The sequence below is a fragment of the Canis lupus genome, chromosome 17 (assembly GCF_003254725.2).
Source record: "Canis lupus dingo isolate Sandy chromosome 17, ASM325472v2, whole genome shotgun sequence".
NCBI lineage: Eukaryota > Metazoa > Chordata > Mammalia > Carnivora > Canidae > Canis > Canis lupus.
In genome coordinates, this window is record NC_064259.1 from 48594253 (window position 1) to 48606353 (window position 12101).

The 12101-nt window shown below is 45.0% G+C and overlaps 2 protein-coding genes and 1 non-coding gene across 16 annotated transcripts in view; 2 read left to right on the top strand and 1 right to left on the bottom strand.

Moving 5' to 3' along the window:
• The window catches only part of SEMA4F (ssemaphorin 4F), a 31365-nt gene extending 22425 nt beyond the window's left edge, over window positions 1-8940 (bottom strand). For 2 of the 6 annotated variants that reach the window (XM_025453679.2, XM_025453677.2), the window contains exons 1-6: window positions 8786-8940; window positions 4788-4881; window positions 3952-4453; window positions 1588-1739; window positions 895-954; window positions 565-663 (exon numbers count right to left, since the gene is read on the bottom strand). In XM_025453679.2, coding sequence (XP_025309464.1) covers window positions 565-663; window positions 895-954; window positions 1588-1739; window positions 3952-4453; window positions 4788-4859 — 885 coding nt within the window. In that variant the 5' untranslated portion in view covers window positions 4860-4881; window positions 8786-8940. The remainder of the gene's footprint in view (window positions 1-564; window positions 664-894; window positions 955-1587; window positions 1740-3951; window positions 4454-4787; window positions 4882-8785) is intronic. The other 4 variants (XM_049095384.1, XM_025453678.2, XM_025453681.2 and 1 more) reach the window with 3 other exon arrangements.
• Window positions 5695-5797, top strand: LOC112665187 (U6 spliceosomal RNA). Its single transcript, XR_003140276.1, has one exon. It is a non-coding gene; the product is annotated as a U6 spliceosomal RNA (small nuclear RNA).
• LOC112664258 (meiosis 1 associated protein) overlaps window positions 8849-12101 on the top strand; it is a 77962-nt gene continuing 74709 nt past the window's right edge. For 4 of the 9 annotated variants that reach the window (XR_007402878.1, XR_007402880.1, XR_007402879.1 and 1 more), the window contains exon 1: window positions 8974-9122. The gene's annotated coding sequence lies outside the window, so the exon portion shown is untranslated. The other 5 variants (XR_007402881.1, XM_049095395.1, XM_049095396.1 and 2 more) reach the window with 3 other exon arrangements.

The following is a 12101-nucleotide window of genomic DNA, read 5'->3' on the forward strand; positions in this document are numbered from 1 at the left end:
CCAGCAGCAATGAACAGGACCTAGAAGAAAAGGTGACTGACAGAGTGCCCACTTCGAAGGCCAAATCCAGAGTATGGGGCTGGCAAGTACTATACTGGTGGGCAGTGACCTCAGAAGCCATGACAGCAGAACGTAGCAGCCCACACAGAATGAAGTTGGCAGGAGAGGTGGGAGAAGGGGGTAAGAGACAGTCACACACCATGGGAAGAAGAAGCAGGCATGGATTGTGCTGATTAAGAAATGGACCTCAGCTCCCTGGACAAAACATACACAGAGCAAAGGAAACATGAGTTACCTCTAAAGTCTCTCCTGGATTTATCCTCTCTTATCCCTAATTCCCTTCACCATCCCTCTTCTCTCTTTACTCCGTATACCTCACCTTCTACAGACAACCTCCCTCCCCTCCTCCCTTTCCTACCCCCCTTCCATGGCAGACAAAGGCTCCACCCTGTGAGGACATCCCTCACCCCCAATGTTTATCATGCACAAGTGTTGCCTTAAGCATGCCTCCCATCAGGGTCACTCACAGAAAACCCTTCCCATCCTCCCACCCCTGTCACTCACAATAACCCCGCACTTCGGATCAAAAGCGAAGGTGCCACAAGTGAGGAGGTGAGAGGCATTGGCAATGGCGAGAATCTGGACAAAATTGTGACATTCGTCCTGGGGGTCAGAGATGATTAGAGAGAATCAGAAGCAGCAGGTACGAGGAAAGGTAGGGTAGTGTCAGGACAGTTAGATGCAGCTCTGGATCAGAGATGACAGGTGATGCCATGGTGTTAGAGTCCCTGCCTGGGCCCACTGGGATGGAAGCACTGCAGGGGACAGACACAGACTTAGGGCTGGAACTAGGTTTCAACTGACACTCAGGACAGGGACAAGATTCACACCTACCTCCTTCTTGCCTTTCTTCCTACAGTTCTGTCTGTGGGCCTCAGGCACCATCCAGTCAATCTGAGAAAGGAGGAGTAACTGTTTCCCCCAGATTCTTCCCAAATTCCTTCCAAGTCAGGGTAGGTAAAACAGTCCCATAACCTCCATCAATTTGAGAACTTCAGAGCTCCTCCCACCCCCACCCGACCATCACCACCGATCAGAGCACTATTTTTTGAACAGAGCACTATTTTTCGAACCGGAGGTCTCCACCCATTAACCAGTAATGAAATAAATTGCTTTTATTTTTAATGAAATAGAATATATCAGAATATATCACATATAGGAGAACAGATACTGTTTCAAGAAAGGGTTCTTTCAATATATACTTCTACTAGGTCAAAATGTATATTTCTAACTAAGGGGTGGTCAAAAAAGTTTAAAAGCTACTGCCCTAAAGAAATGACCTCCTCCCCAACATGAGCCTCCCTCATGGCCTCCCCAGTCACCATGACCACCCCTTCAATCACCCTTAGGAAATATAATGAAGTTAATATTCTTCATCTGTTCATCTTCACCAACACTCCCCCTCCTACCACCACCACTGGTACATATTTGGTTATTATGAACACCCCCACCACCATCAATCCCATAAAACCATGTATCTAATCCCATGCTGTGGGGTCTGCGGTCCTCCCCACTTTCATCTCTCACCCTGCGAGGTCTCTCCCCTGAGAAGGGCAGGGATAAAGCGAAGACTGTGTCCCGAGTGCCGACATAGAGTGTATGGGAAGCAGGATCCACAAGGAGGACAGAGTAATTGTACGTCTGAGGGACGCTGAACCGGGTGAGATAGGAGTCAGCCTCTGGCAGGAAGAGAAGGTGAGAGAGGAGAGTGATACCAGCCATTGCTTCATAAGGGTTGGGTCCATAAGGGCAAAGCCAAAGGGCTCAATTTCTGTTTTCTCCCAAGTGCCATTTATTTAGCAGCCATGAGGGGGAAAAACAGAGCTTTGACAGGCCAACCACCTAACCTCCACAAAGTGAGAGAACTGATGAGGCCAGAATACTTAGCACACAGGGCAGTCAAATATGCTTTTTCTGTAAAAATAGAACACTTTATTAAAATATCAGCATAAATATTAAGTCTGTAATCTCTATTCATGGCAACATGATACATAACTTGAAAATACTGTAGAAGGTACAAGTACTTTCTAAATTTCCTTTTTTTAAATCCCTACTTACTAGTAACTTCTTTTCACTTAGAAGGGAAACGATTCACTCTTTTCACCAACACTTTAGGAGACTATCTCCTATCTCTCCCACTGCTCTTGTCCTTCCCAATCCCACCCTATTTCCACCCAGAGAGGTAAAGAGTAGGCAACAGTATGTGCTTTGTAAATGGATCAGCCCAAGCTCAAATGTGGCTCTTTCACTTACCAGCTGTATGATCTTGAATAAGTTACTTGCCCTGAGCATCACTTTCCTCATCTTGTAAACACCACCAACCAGGCTTGTTGACAGAATAAAATGCGGTAACATAGGAGGAAGCAACTGACATGGACTATGTGTTCCACAAACGGTTCCTTTCTTCCCTACTTAGACTTGTGCTTCATTTGGGCCAAATCTAAACCTCATAGCATCATTCAGAACTCTATTTAAAGATTATAACAAATAAGTTAGCATGTATTTACCTTCTTAGCTCACTCTGGGGCCCCTACCCCTGCACCAACACAGCTCTACTCTACCTACTTTATCTGCTCAGCTACCATCAAGTCAGACAGAATGGCTATGAGCCATTCATTCCTAGATGTGCTGATGTACAGAGCCCCTCCCACCCCATCCTCCCACACCCATGTTCATGTCTATGCTGTGCCTGCCTATTCTCTCATGCTCATCATAAGCCCTAAACACCCAACCTCTCTTTATATCCCCAACTCTGTTTCACCTTGCTATCTGGACTTCTCTGCATTTCTGGTTATCAACCCAGCCAGGCAACCTCAGTTCTCTTTTGTGGCTATTGCTTCAGCACAAACAAACCCCAGTCTCTGACCACAACTTTGTCTTCTTAATTCATAGCAACCCAATATGTCACTAGTCTGAAGTTTAGCCTCTACATTACTATTACCCACTTGTGAGGTTTTGCCAACAGGCTGTCCTCTCAGCTTCACTAGTTTTCTCTGCACAAGGCACTAACACTGTCCAGTAAGAAGAAAACAAGGTCTGTGGCCATGCCCGTGTCCACCTCAGCTGAGAGCCTATTAAGTGTGAATCACTCCAATAACCATTTTTAACCTTGTGGCATCCCCTGGCTTCTTCCACATCTTTTAAAAGGACCAAATCTCCTTTTTCCAACCCCCTCCCCCTTCGGAATACTTTAAAAATCATTTAAACAGAATTTTAAGTCAATTCACTGAACAGTTTCCCAACATCCAATGCAGGGAACGGGTAGAGAGAGCAGGGAATGCCAAGGGTTACGATGGATCATGGATCAAGAGAATGGGAGTTGCTGTCAGCTGTGAGAGGCCTGAGAAGTGTGTTAGAGACAGGAGGGCTGCCAGCAGGGCAAAAGGCTTGCAGGGAGGTATAAATGAGGATAAGGAGGGACCGGATTTGAGAAGTGGGCAGATGCAAATGCTGAGATGGAGAAGGATGGATGGCTGGACTAGAATGAAAGACCAATGAGTTTGGAAGAAGAATGGGCGTCAAGCTGGCATGAGGGACACAGGTGTATGTTCGGGAAGAGGGAACTCCGAAATGGACGACCTCAGAAAGCCCCTACCCCATCATAGGCCTCAGTGGCCGCGTCTGCACGGTGAGGGGCTTGACCCTTCCGCGGTCAAGGGGCAGCCGGAGCCGCCCGGGCGTGTCTCGGGAGCCGAAGCGCGACGCGGGGGAGCCGCACCGCGTAGGGGGTCCTGCCCCGGCCCGGCGGGGCGGAGGCGAGACTCGGTGCGCTGCGCCGAGGGGCCCCAGAGCGCCTGCCGGGGTCCGTAGGAAGGCAGCTGGGTACCGGCACCTGCAGGCGGGGCCTGGGAGCCGCGCGAAGGGCTGAGGGCGAGGGCGCCCACGCCTTACCGGAGATAGGAAGCGAGGTCCTGGGCACCGAGCGGGGGACGCGGCCGGATGCCGGGCCGCTCAGCACCGCAAGCAGCAGCAGCGGGAAGGGCGAGGCCGGAGGCAGCTGGGAGCCCGGGAGGGGCGGTGTGGCAGAAGCCAGCATCTTTGGCTCCGCCGGGCCGCTGGGTGGGGCGCGCCCTGCCACCTCCGCTCCGGGCCGTGGCGCTGCCCGCCTCGGTCCCACTCGGATCTCCTCGGCCCGGTTCGGCCTGCGTCGGCCAGACCAGAACGCAGCCCGGCTCCGCCCCTTCAAGAAGGGACTACTGGTCGGGCCGATTTCCTCCTCCAGCCAATCGGGGTTGGGTGGAGGCGGAGCTAAGGAGCGGGTAAGCCCAACCCAGGTACGGGCGGAGCTAGACCTAGGTGTAGGTGGGAGTTCCACTTCGGAACCGGGCTGACGGTGTGGCTCCAGGTCTTCCAGTGGCGGGTTCGGTCCCCTCCAAAAGCTCGAACGGCCGTACTAAGGGAAAATATGTCATGGATACACACACCAAATTTCTCAAAAGTATTATTTTAGCAAGCATCTAACAAACTGCAAATAGATAATTGCAATGCAAAGTGATTTATGTTTGCTTTCACAATAACGTGAAATAAATGCTCAGATTTAGGTTTTGCCTGAGCAAAACAGGAAGTTTTCAAAGAAGTGACGTGTGAACTGAATATCCAAGGATGAGTACGCCTTCCAGAGCGAGGGGCAAAGACTACCTATGGATATATCCTTTTGGAAATCCTACAGACAAGACGAACACAGGGCCTGAAAATAACTCACAATGTTCCCCCATCCCAATCCTTACCTGCTCCTTCTTCAAGTACTTCATACTCCAATTTATAGCCTTGCTGGTAGTCTTTGCATTCTCCTCTTTCATCCCCCATGTTTGGTTATCTAGGCTGCATAACAAATGTAGCAAATTAACATCAAAATTTAGTAGTTTTTAAAAAACAATAGACATTCATTATCTCACAGTTTCCTTGTGTCAGGAATTCTGCTTAGCTGAGTTGTCTAGTTCCCAGTGTCTCAGGAGCTTTTGGTCCTGATATTGAATAGGGCTGCCGTCATCTGAATGTTTGACGAGGGCCGGACAATCCATTTCCAGGACGGCTTAATTCCATGCCTGGCAAGTTGATAGTGGCTATTGGCAGTAAATCTCAGTTCCTTTCTACATGGACTTCTCCACGGGGTTGTTGGAATGTCCTCAGAATATAGAATTACTTCTTCAGAGCAAGTGATCCAAAAAAGCAAGGTGAAAGTCACAATACCTTTTATAATCTAGCCTCAGAAGTAAACTATAATAATTTCTGCCAATTTCTGTCCCTCTCACAGGCCAACCCTCATGCACTGTGGGTAGGGACTACACAAGAGTGGAATACAAAGATTACAGGGGGCCATCCTGGAGGCTGGCTATAACGTTCACATGTAAGCAGTCATCATGACCTGTTAATTCTGCCTCCTAAATAACTTAAATTTGTCCTTTTCTTTCCATAAAGTTCATGACTTTATTATTGTTCACTTAGACTATGCAATAGTCTCATTAAAAAAAAAAAAAACCTGCCTCTAACCTCTCCCTTTCCAGATTTCCATCAGAGTAATCCATCTAAAGTGCACACTGTGGTTTATTCATTCAACAGCTATTGAGGACCTACTATGTGGTAGGCATTTTTTTAAGTACCAGAGATAAGAAAATAATTTAATACATAGTTTCTGGGCTTTGGCAGCACATATACTAAAATAGTAACAATACAGAGAAGATTAGCATGGCCCCTGTGCAGAGACACACAAAACATGGTTCCTGAATTCAAATTGCTTAAGTCTAGAAGGGAAAATAGACATTTGAGATTGATACATCAAGTCTCTCTGAAACATTTTTCCTAACACACCAGCCTCAACACAATAGGTCCTCCTCTGAGCTAATTCCTCTGGCACCCATACATGCCTCTCCCTAACTGCTTGTCAGCAATCTAACTTAGACCTTAGTCCCTTCTCTGAACATAGTTTAGATATTGATTTTTTTGTCTCTTGATTTTTTTCAAAAATCTTTTTCAAATTTTTTGACAGCAGCATGCAAGTTCTTTTTTATATTGCCACCTAGTCATACTTAAATACATTTGTAATATATTAGTGAAGTAAACTTTCACAAAGTCATACACTATATTTCTTTAATTCAGGAGCTAAACCCCGATATTTTCTATGGCATTGCATTTTATTCTATTTCATTTTTAAAATGTTTGTTGCGACCACTAAATTGATTTTACTATTAATGGGTTGAGATCCCTACTTTGAAAAAAATCATTGCTCTAAGCTGTCTCACTCATACTAATTTAATTAATATCTATTTCTTAAATCTACATATCCAGTTCATATTTTTCTCTTCAGGTACTGACACATACATCTAACTGCCTATGGAACATCTCCACTCAGTATCCTACAGGCACTTTGCTTTCAACATGTCCAAAATCAAACTGTCATCCTTACTCCTACACTAGCCTGGGTAACTGGTAGAACCAACGTTTCTTATATCTGTATATAGCACCATTATCTTTCCAGCTATCCAAGCCAGAATATTTGTATTCATTCTTCAATAAATATTCATCGAATGCCTACTATGTTCTAGGCTCTGTTGTTCTGGCTTCCTCCTAATCAATCTAATTATTTACCAATACCTATTCATTTTAACTACTAAATGTCTCCATTACATCTCTGCAACCCCCTACTAACACCTAATTCAAGCCACCATCATCTCTTGCCTGGGCTACTTCTTACTCCAGTCTTGCTTCCATCACTAGCCACCACCACCCCAACTCCAATCCCTAATCCATTCCTCTCAGGGCAATAGACTGTTCTCTCCAGTACACAAATCAGATCACTTCTCTGCTTCAAATACTTCAGTCCAGCTCGCCACCATACCTTCATTATGGGATGAAATCCAAAATCCTTAATATAGTCCGCAAGACCTTACATATTCTGGCCCCTTATCTACCTCTTCCATGCACTATGCTCTGGACTAGCTGAGCTTCTTCATTTCCTCAGAATTCCCTCTGCATAGAATGTTCTCCATTTCCTTTGCTTGGCTAACTCCTATTCACTCTATTGATTAAGCTCAGAATGATAATCTCTTTCTCTAGGAAGCATGCCCATATATATATGCAGGTTGCTTTCTTGGCAGTTTGTGATCCTCAGAGTTTAGAAGGGTCTTGAGGAAATTATGTCATAGTTCCCCACATCTAGCCCAATCTTTGGCACATTATCCAATAAATGCTACTCCAGATGGATAAAACAATTTATAGAGGAAAAGAGAAACTTATTGTAGCTGGGAGCAATAGGGATGTGCAAATGGGATATAATTTGCAATTAGAGTGAGGATAGTGTTGGTGTTGAGCCTGCTAAGATAGTTATAGTTATAACAGACCTTGTAACCAAACCAAAACAAGAAAGAGAAACAAAAACAAAACAATGTGTAAGCAAAGAATGACATGATCAAATATATTTTTACAAGAATAATTCTAACATGAGTGTATGGGATAAACTGGAGATTAGAGGCAGGGAGACAAATTTGGAGTATGTAAGAAAGAAGATATGTTGAGAAGCTACACTTTATATTAAAATACAAGAAGTCTCTTGACCAGATTACACCCAGGAGCCTGGGCTACTTCTTCTTCTTCTTCTTTTTTTTAAGATTTATTTATTTATTTATTCATGAGAAACAGAGAGAGAGAGAGAGGCAGAGGAAGAAGCCGACTTCATACAGGAAGCCCGACGTGGGGACTCGATTCCGGGTCTCCAGGATCAATCCCTGGGCTGAAGGTGGCGCTAAACCGCTGAGCCACCCAGGCTGCTTCTGATTTTACTCTGAGGAGCAGTTGAAGGGAGCAAAATTGGTTTAGTAGGACTAAAACATCGGCAGGTGGCTCTTTTCCTATTGGTTCTAATTTGTCCTGAATCACTTACTGGTAAACTGATTTCCTCTCCCCCTACCTGCACAGCAGCCAATGAACTGGGTGGGGGATGGGGACAGATGACAATAATAAAGAGGGAGAGGGCAGCCCTGGTGGCTCGGCGGTTTAGCGCCGCCTTCCCCCCAGGGCCTGATCCTGGAGACCCTGGATCGAGTCCCACGTCGGGCTCCCTGTGTGGAGCCTGCTTCTCCCTCTGCCTGTGTCTCTGCCTCTCTCTCTCCGTGTCTCTCACGAATAAATCAAATAAATAAATAAATCAAATAAATAAATAAATAAATAGAGGGAGAGAGGAGAAAGTGCTTGTCCACTTCTGGTTTGGTATTAGCATTATCTTTTCCTCTCTTTTGGGCTAATTCAGATAATTCCCCTTCAGCCAGAGTTGGAGACCTGACCAGCCGACTGGTAAGGCCCAGGACATGCCTATGTCAACTGGATTTTGTCAAAGGGACTATAGGAATCAACAGCTAACAAGTGGGAATGAGCGTGAGTAGAGCGGGGCAAACCCTCTTGGAAGGTAGAGGTTGGAAAACTTGGGTTTCTTGAAAAGTCGACTAAACTCTAACTTCCATGAGGGCATGTGTGTCCACTGTACCCCAACCATAGCACAGTGCCTGGCACATAGTGTGCCCTCAACAAATATTTATTGAATAAAAGAGTGACCCGACTCAACAAGTGAATGAATGATGTGGAAGAGAAAGGTTAAAGCTAAGGACACAGTGGAGGTGCCACTGGAAAGTCGGGGGGAGGGGCGTTACAGGAATGTGTGACTGGGGACGGGAGTAGGCTAACGAGGAAGTGTCAAGGTTAGCCCAACAGCCTCCACAGAGATCCAAAACCCTACCTCGGGGCCAAAGTGGGGCCATTTTCCCCCGCGGCCTGGGGTCTCGGAGACTGCGGTGCTGAGGTAGACGCCGAGGCGGCCCCGGAGGCTGCGCGCGCAGTGAGCAGCCCTGCGCAGACGACCTCCGTCTGACCCGCGCTTTCCTCGGCGCAGGCGCACTCCGATAGCCAGGAGGCCCAGGTAATGGGGGCTTTGCCTTCCCGAGGAAGGAGTGACAACCTCACTTTTCCCTGCGTGGGGGCAGAAGGAGGGCTGATGGCCTTAGCGGGAGGACAGCCCGGAGCGGGTGGAGAGCGCCGCGAAGGGTGGGCTTGAGCCGAGCCGGGGCGGCCCTCAGGTAGGTGTTGGTGGTCCGGGCCGAGGCAGCGCCGACGCACACCAGTCCTCAGCCACCGCCGGCCGAGCGGCTTCTCCTTGCGAGTGTCTGAAGGGCCGCGACGCCGCGTCCCCTCAGTGGGCGCAACCAGGCCTCGCGGCTGGGCCGCCAACCTGCAGGCTCGGGAGGCGGAGGCGCCGTGCCTAGGCCCCTCGACCACGCTTTGGGGCCAAGTGGGCGGAAACCAAGACCATGTTCGAACTTCTTGTAAAGTCAAGAAAACAGTGACTCTTTAAGGGCAAAGAACATGTTTGTTTGTTTGTTTGTTTTAACTTAGAAAAGTGAACGTTTTACGGCCCACGAGAACCTATTAGTTAATTTTTATTATTATTATTATTTTTTAGTGAAGTGCCTCACGAAGGCAGAAGTGCTTAGGATCCAAGGAAAAAAAATTTAAGATTTTATTTATTTATTCATAAGAGAGACGCAGAGAGAGAGAGAGGCAGAGACACAGGCAGAGGGAGAAGCAGGCTCCATGCACGGGGCCCGATGTGGGACTCGATCCAGAGTCTCCAGGATCCCGCCCTGGGCCAAAGGTGGAGCTAAACCGCTGAGCCATCCAGGGATCCATCCCCAGGATCCAAGATATTTTTAGTGTGACCCTGCAAGAGGGAGAACCCATTGAATCGTTTATCACATACAGTATCCTAGGAGCTTTATATAAAGGCTATAGGAAAGCTTTTGTGAGGGCCTATAAAGGGCCCTAACCTATTAAGACCTAAAGTCTGAGACCTAAAGGACAAGTCCGGTTAAGAAGAGTAATGATGTAAAAGAACTTCCAGCAGCTGCAAGGAGCCACAGTGAGAGGCCCATGCGCTTATGGACCTGAAAGGTGCCTCAGGACCAGGATAGGGTGGAAGGGGGGCAGGGGATGGCATGGCATGAGGTTGGAGACTTGGGAAGGAGGTACATGCAGCACTTCGGTGCCAGAATAAGTATTTTGTTCTAAATGTAATTGGAAGCCATTGAAGGGCTTTTGGTAAGGGAGTAACTTGATGGCTTTTGGTGGGTCAAGGCATAGTTCCAGGTTTAACCAATTTGCAGGGAGACACCAATAAGTGGGTGCTTGAGTAAAAATGAAAAGTTATAGGTTGAAAAATAGCCAGATTCTGCTTAGTATTATGCCCAGATACATCAGCTGCATTAATTGATCATGTTTGAAAGTAGAGGGAAGAGAGCTGCCTCTTACCTCATTTGAGGTACGGTCTTGAAATTGGGCTCAAGTGTGGAATCTAAAAATGACTTGTGCAAGCTGAAACCGTTCAAAGTGATCTTAACCATCAATGGGGAAAAGTTACATTTGTCTCAGAACCTTTCAAAACTGTCAAAATGTTTAAATCTGTCATATTATCAGCTATAAGTGGGAAATAAAAAATAGTAAACTCGTACCTGTTGAGCATACTATAATGTAAAATGTTAGAAACATTGGATATCAGAATATTCTATTTCTTTGTAAAAAAATTATCAAAAATAGTTTGAACACTGCTTGTGCTTGTGTTCTTCTCATGGGATAACTTATGATGGAGCAAGCATCCTTTCTATGCCTTAACTGTCATACTGCTTTCTAATTTTGGATCAGCTTCCAACAGAAGCTGGAGAGGGGGACTAAAAGCACTTTCTACATTAAATAAGACCTCTGTCTGGGGGCCTGTCTGTGTGAATCCATGTGTTGATCTCAAATTCAGCATTACATTGATCTCATCCACTTAATTTAAAAGTAGAGTTAAAAGATATGATATGTGCTTTCTTGCTGAATACATTAGTCATTGATTTGGATTTCTAGTTCAAGAGTACTTTTAATAGGTTAGCATATTCATTTACTTATTTGTTCAGCTGTACCCAACACATAATTGGAACTCAATAAAATATTGTTGAATGAACAAATGCTGAGTTCCACTAACCAAAAAGGAAAGTTTGAAGGGAAATAACTTCACAGATTAATTTTGATGAACACATTTATCTGTGCACTCAGATCACTTTCCAAGATCCCAAATTCCAAAGGGTTTCTGAAAATTATCGTAAATAATATAATATTTCTCTTGGACTTGGGGAAATGAAATAAGTTTTTCTTTTCCCTGCATTATTTAGCTAACAGACAATTATATAGAGTTATTTTAGTTCCCAGAGATGATTTTTTAATCTAAAAAATATTTTCCTTGGGGTGGCTCATTTGGTTAAGTATCTGCCTTTGGCTCAGGTCATGATCCCAGGGTCCTGGGATAGAGCCTTGAATAGAGCTCCCTGCTCAGCAGGGAGTCTGCTTCTTCCTCTCCCTCTGCCCCTCTCTCCTCTCCCTCTGTCCCTCTCCCTGATTGTGCTTTCTGTCTCTCAAGTAAATAAAACCTTTAAAAGTAAATAAATAAAAAATATTTCCTTTTATGCTTATCCTAATGTTCTTTTTTAAAGTATTTTTATTATTAAATATAACATATATAGAGAACATTTCATAAAATATGAACATACAGCTTGATAATTATAAAGTGAGCACCCAGGTAACCACAATAAAGGTCAAGAAATAGAACATTGCCAATACCCAAAACCTCCTCTTCTGTCCCTTCTCATCATGATGCTCCCCTTCTTTTTAGAGAAAATCACTACCCTAATTTTATGATAGTCATTTTCTTGATTTTTAAAAATAGTTTAATCATTATGTACATAATATAACTATTTGTGCTTATTTTTAAAATCTTGTGTAGGTGAAATTGTACTATATGTATCCTTTGTGTCTTGCTTATGTTTCTTAGAATCATCCATGTTGTTGTATATAACTATTTCATTTTTATTGCTAAGTGTATAAATATACCAGAATTTATCTACTCTAATGTTGATTGACATTTGTGTTGTTTGCAATTTACAGTGATTGTGAACAAGATTGGTATGAATAGTCTTTTGCTGGTATGATCTGACTTTGTTCATGTATCCTGGTGTATGTCATTATTC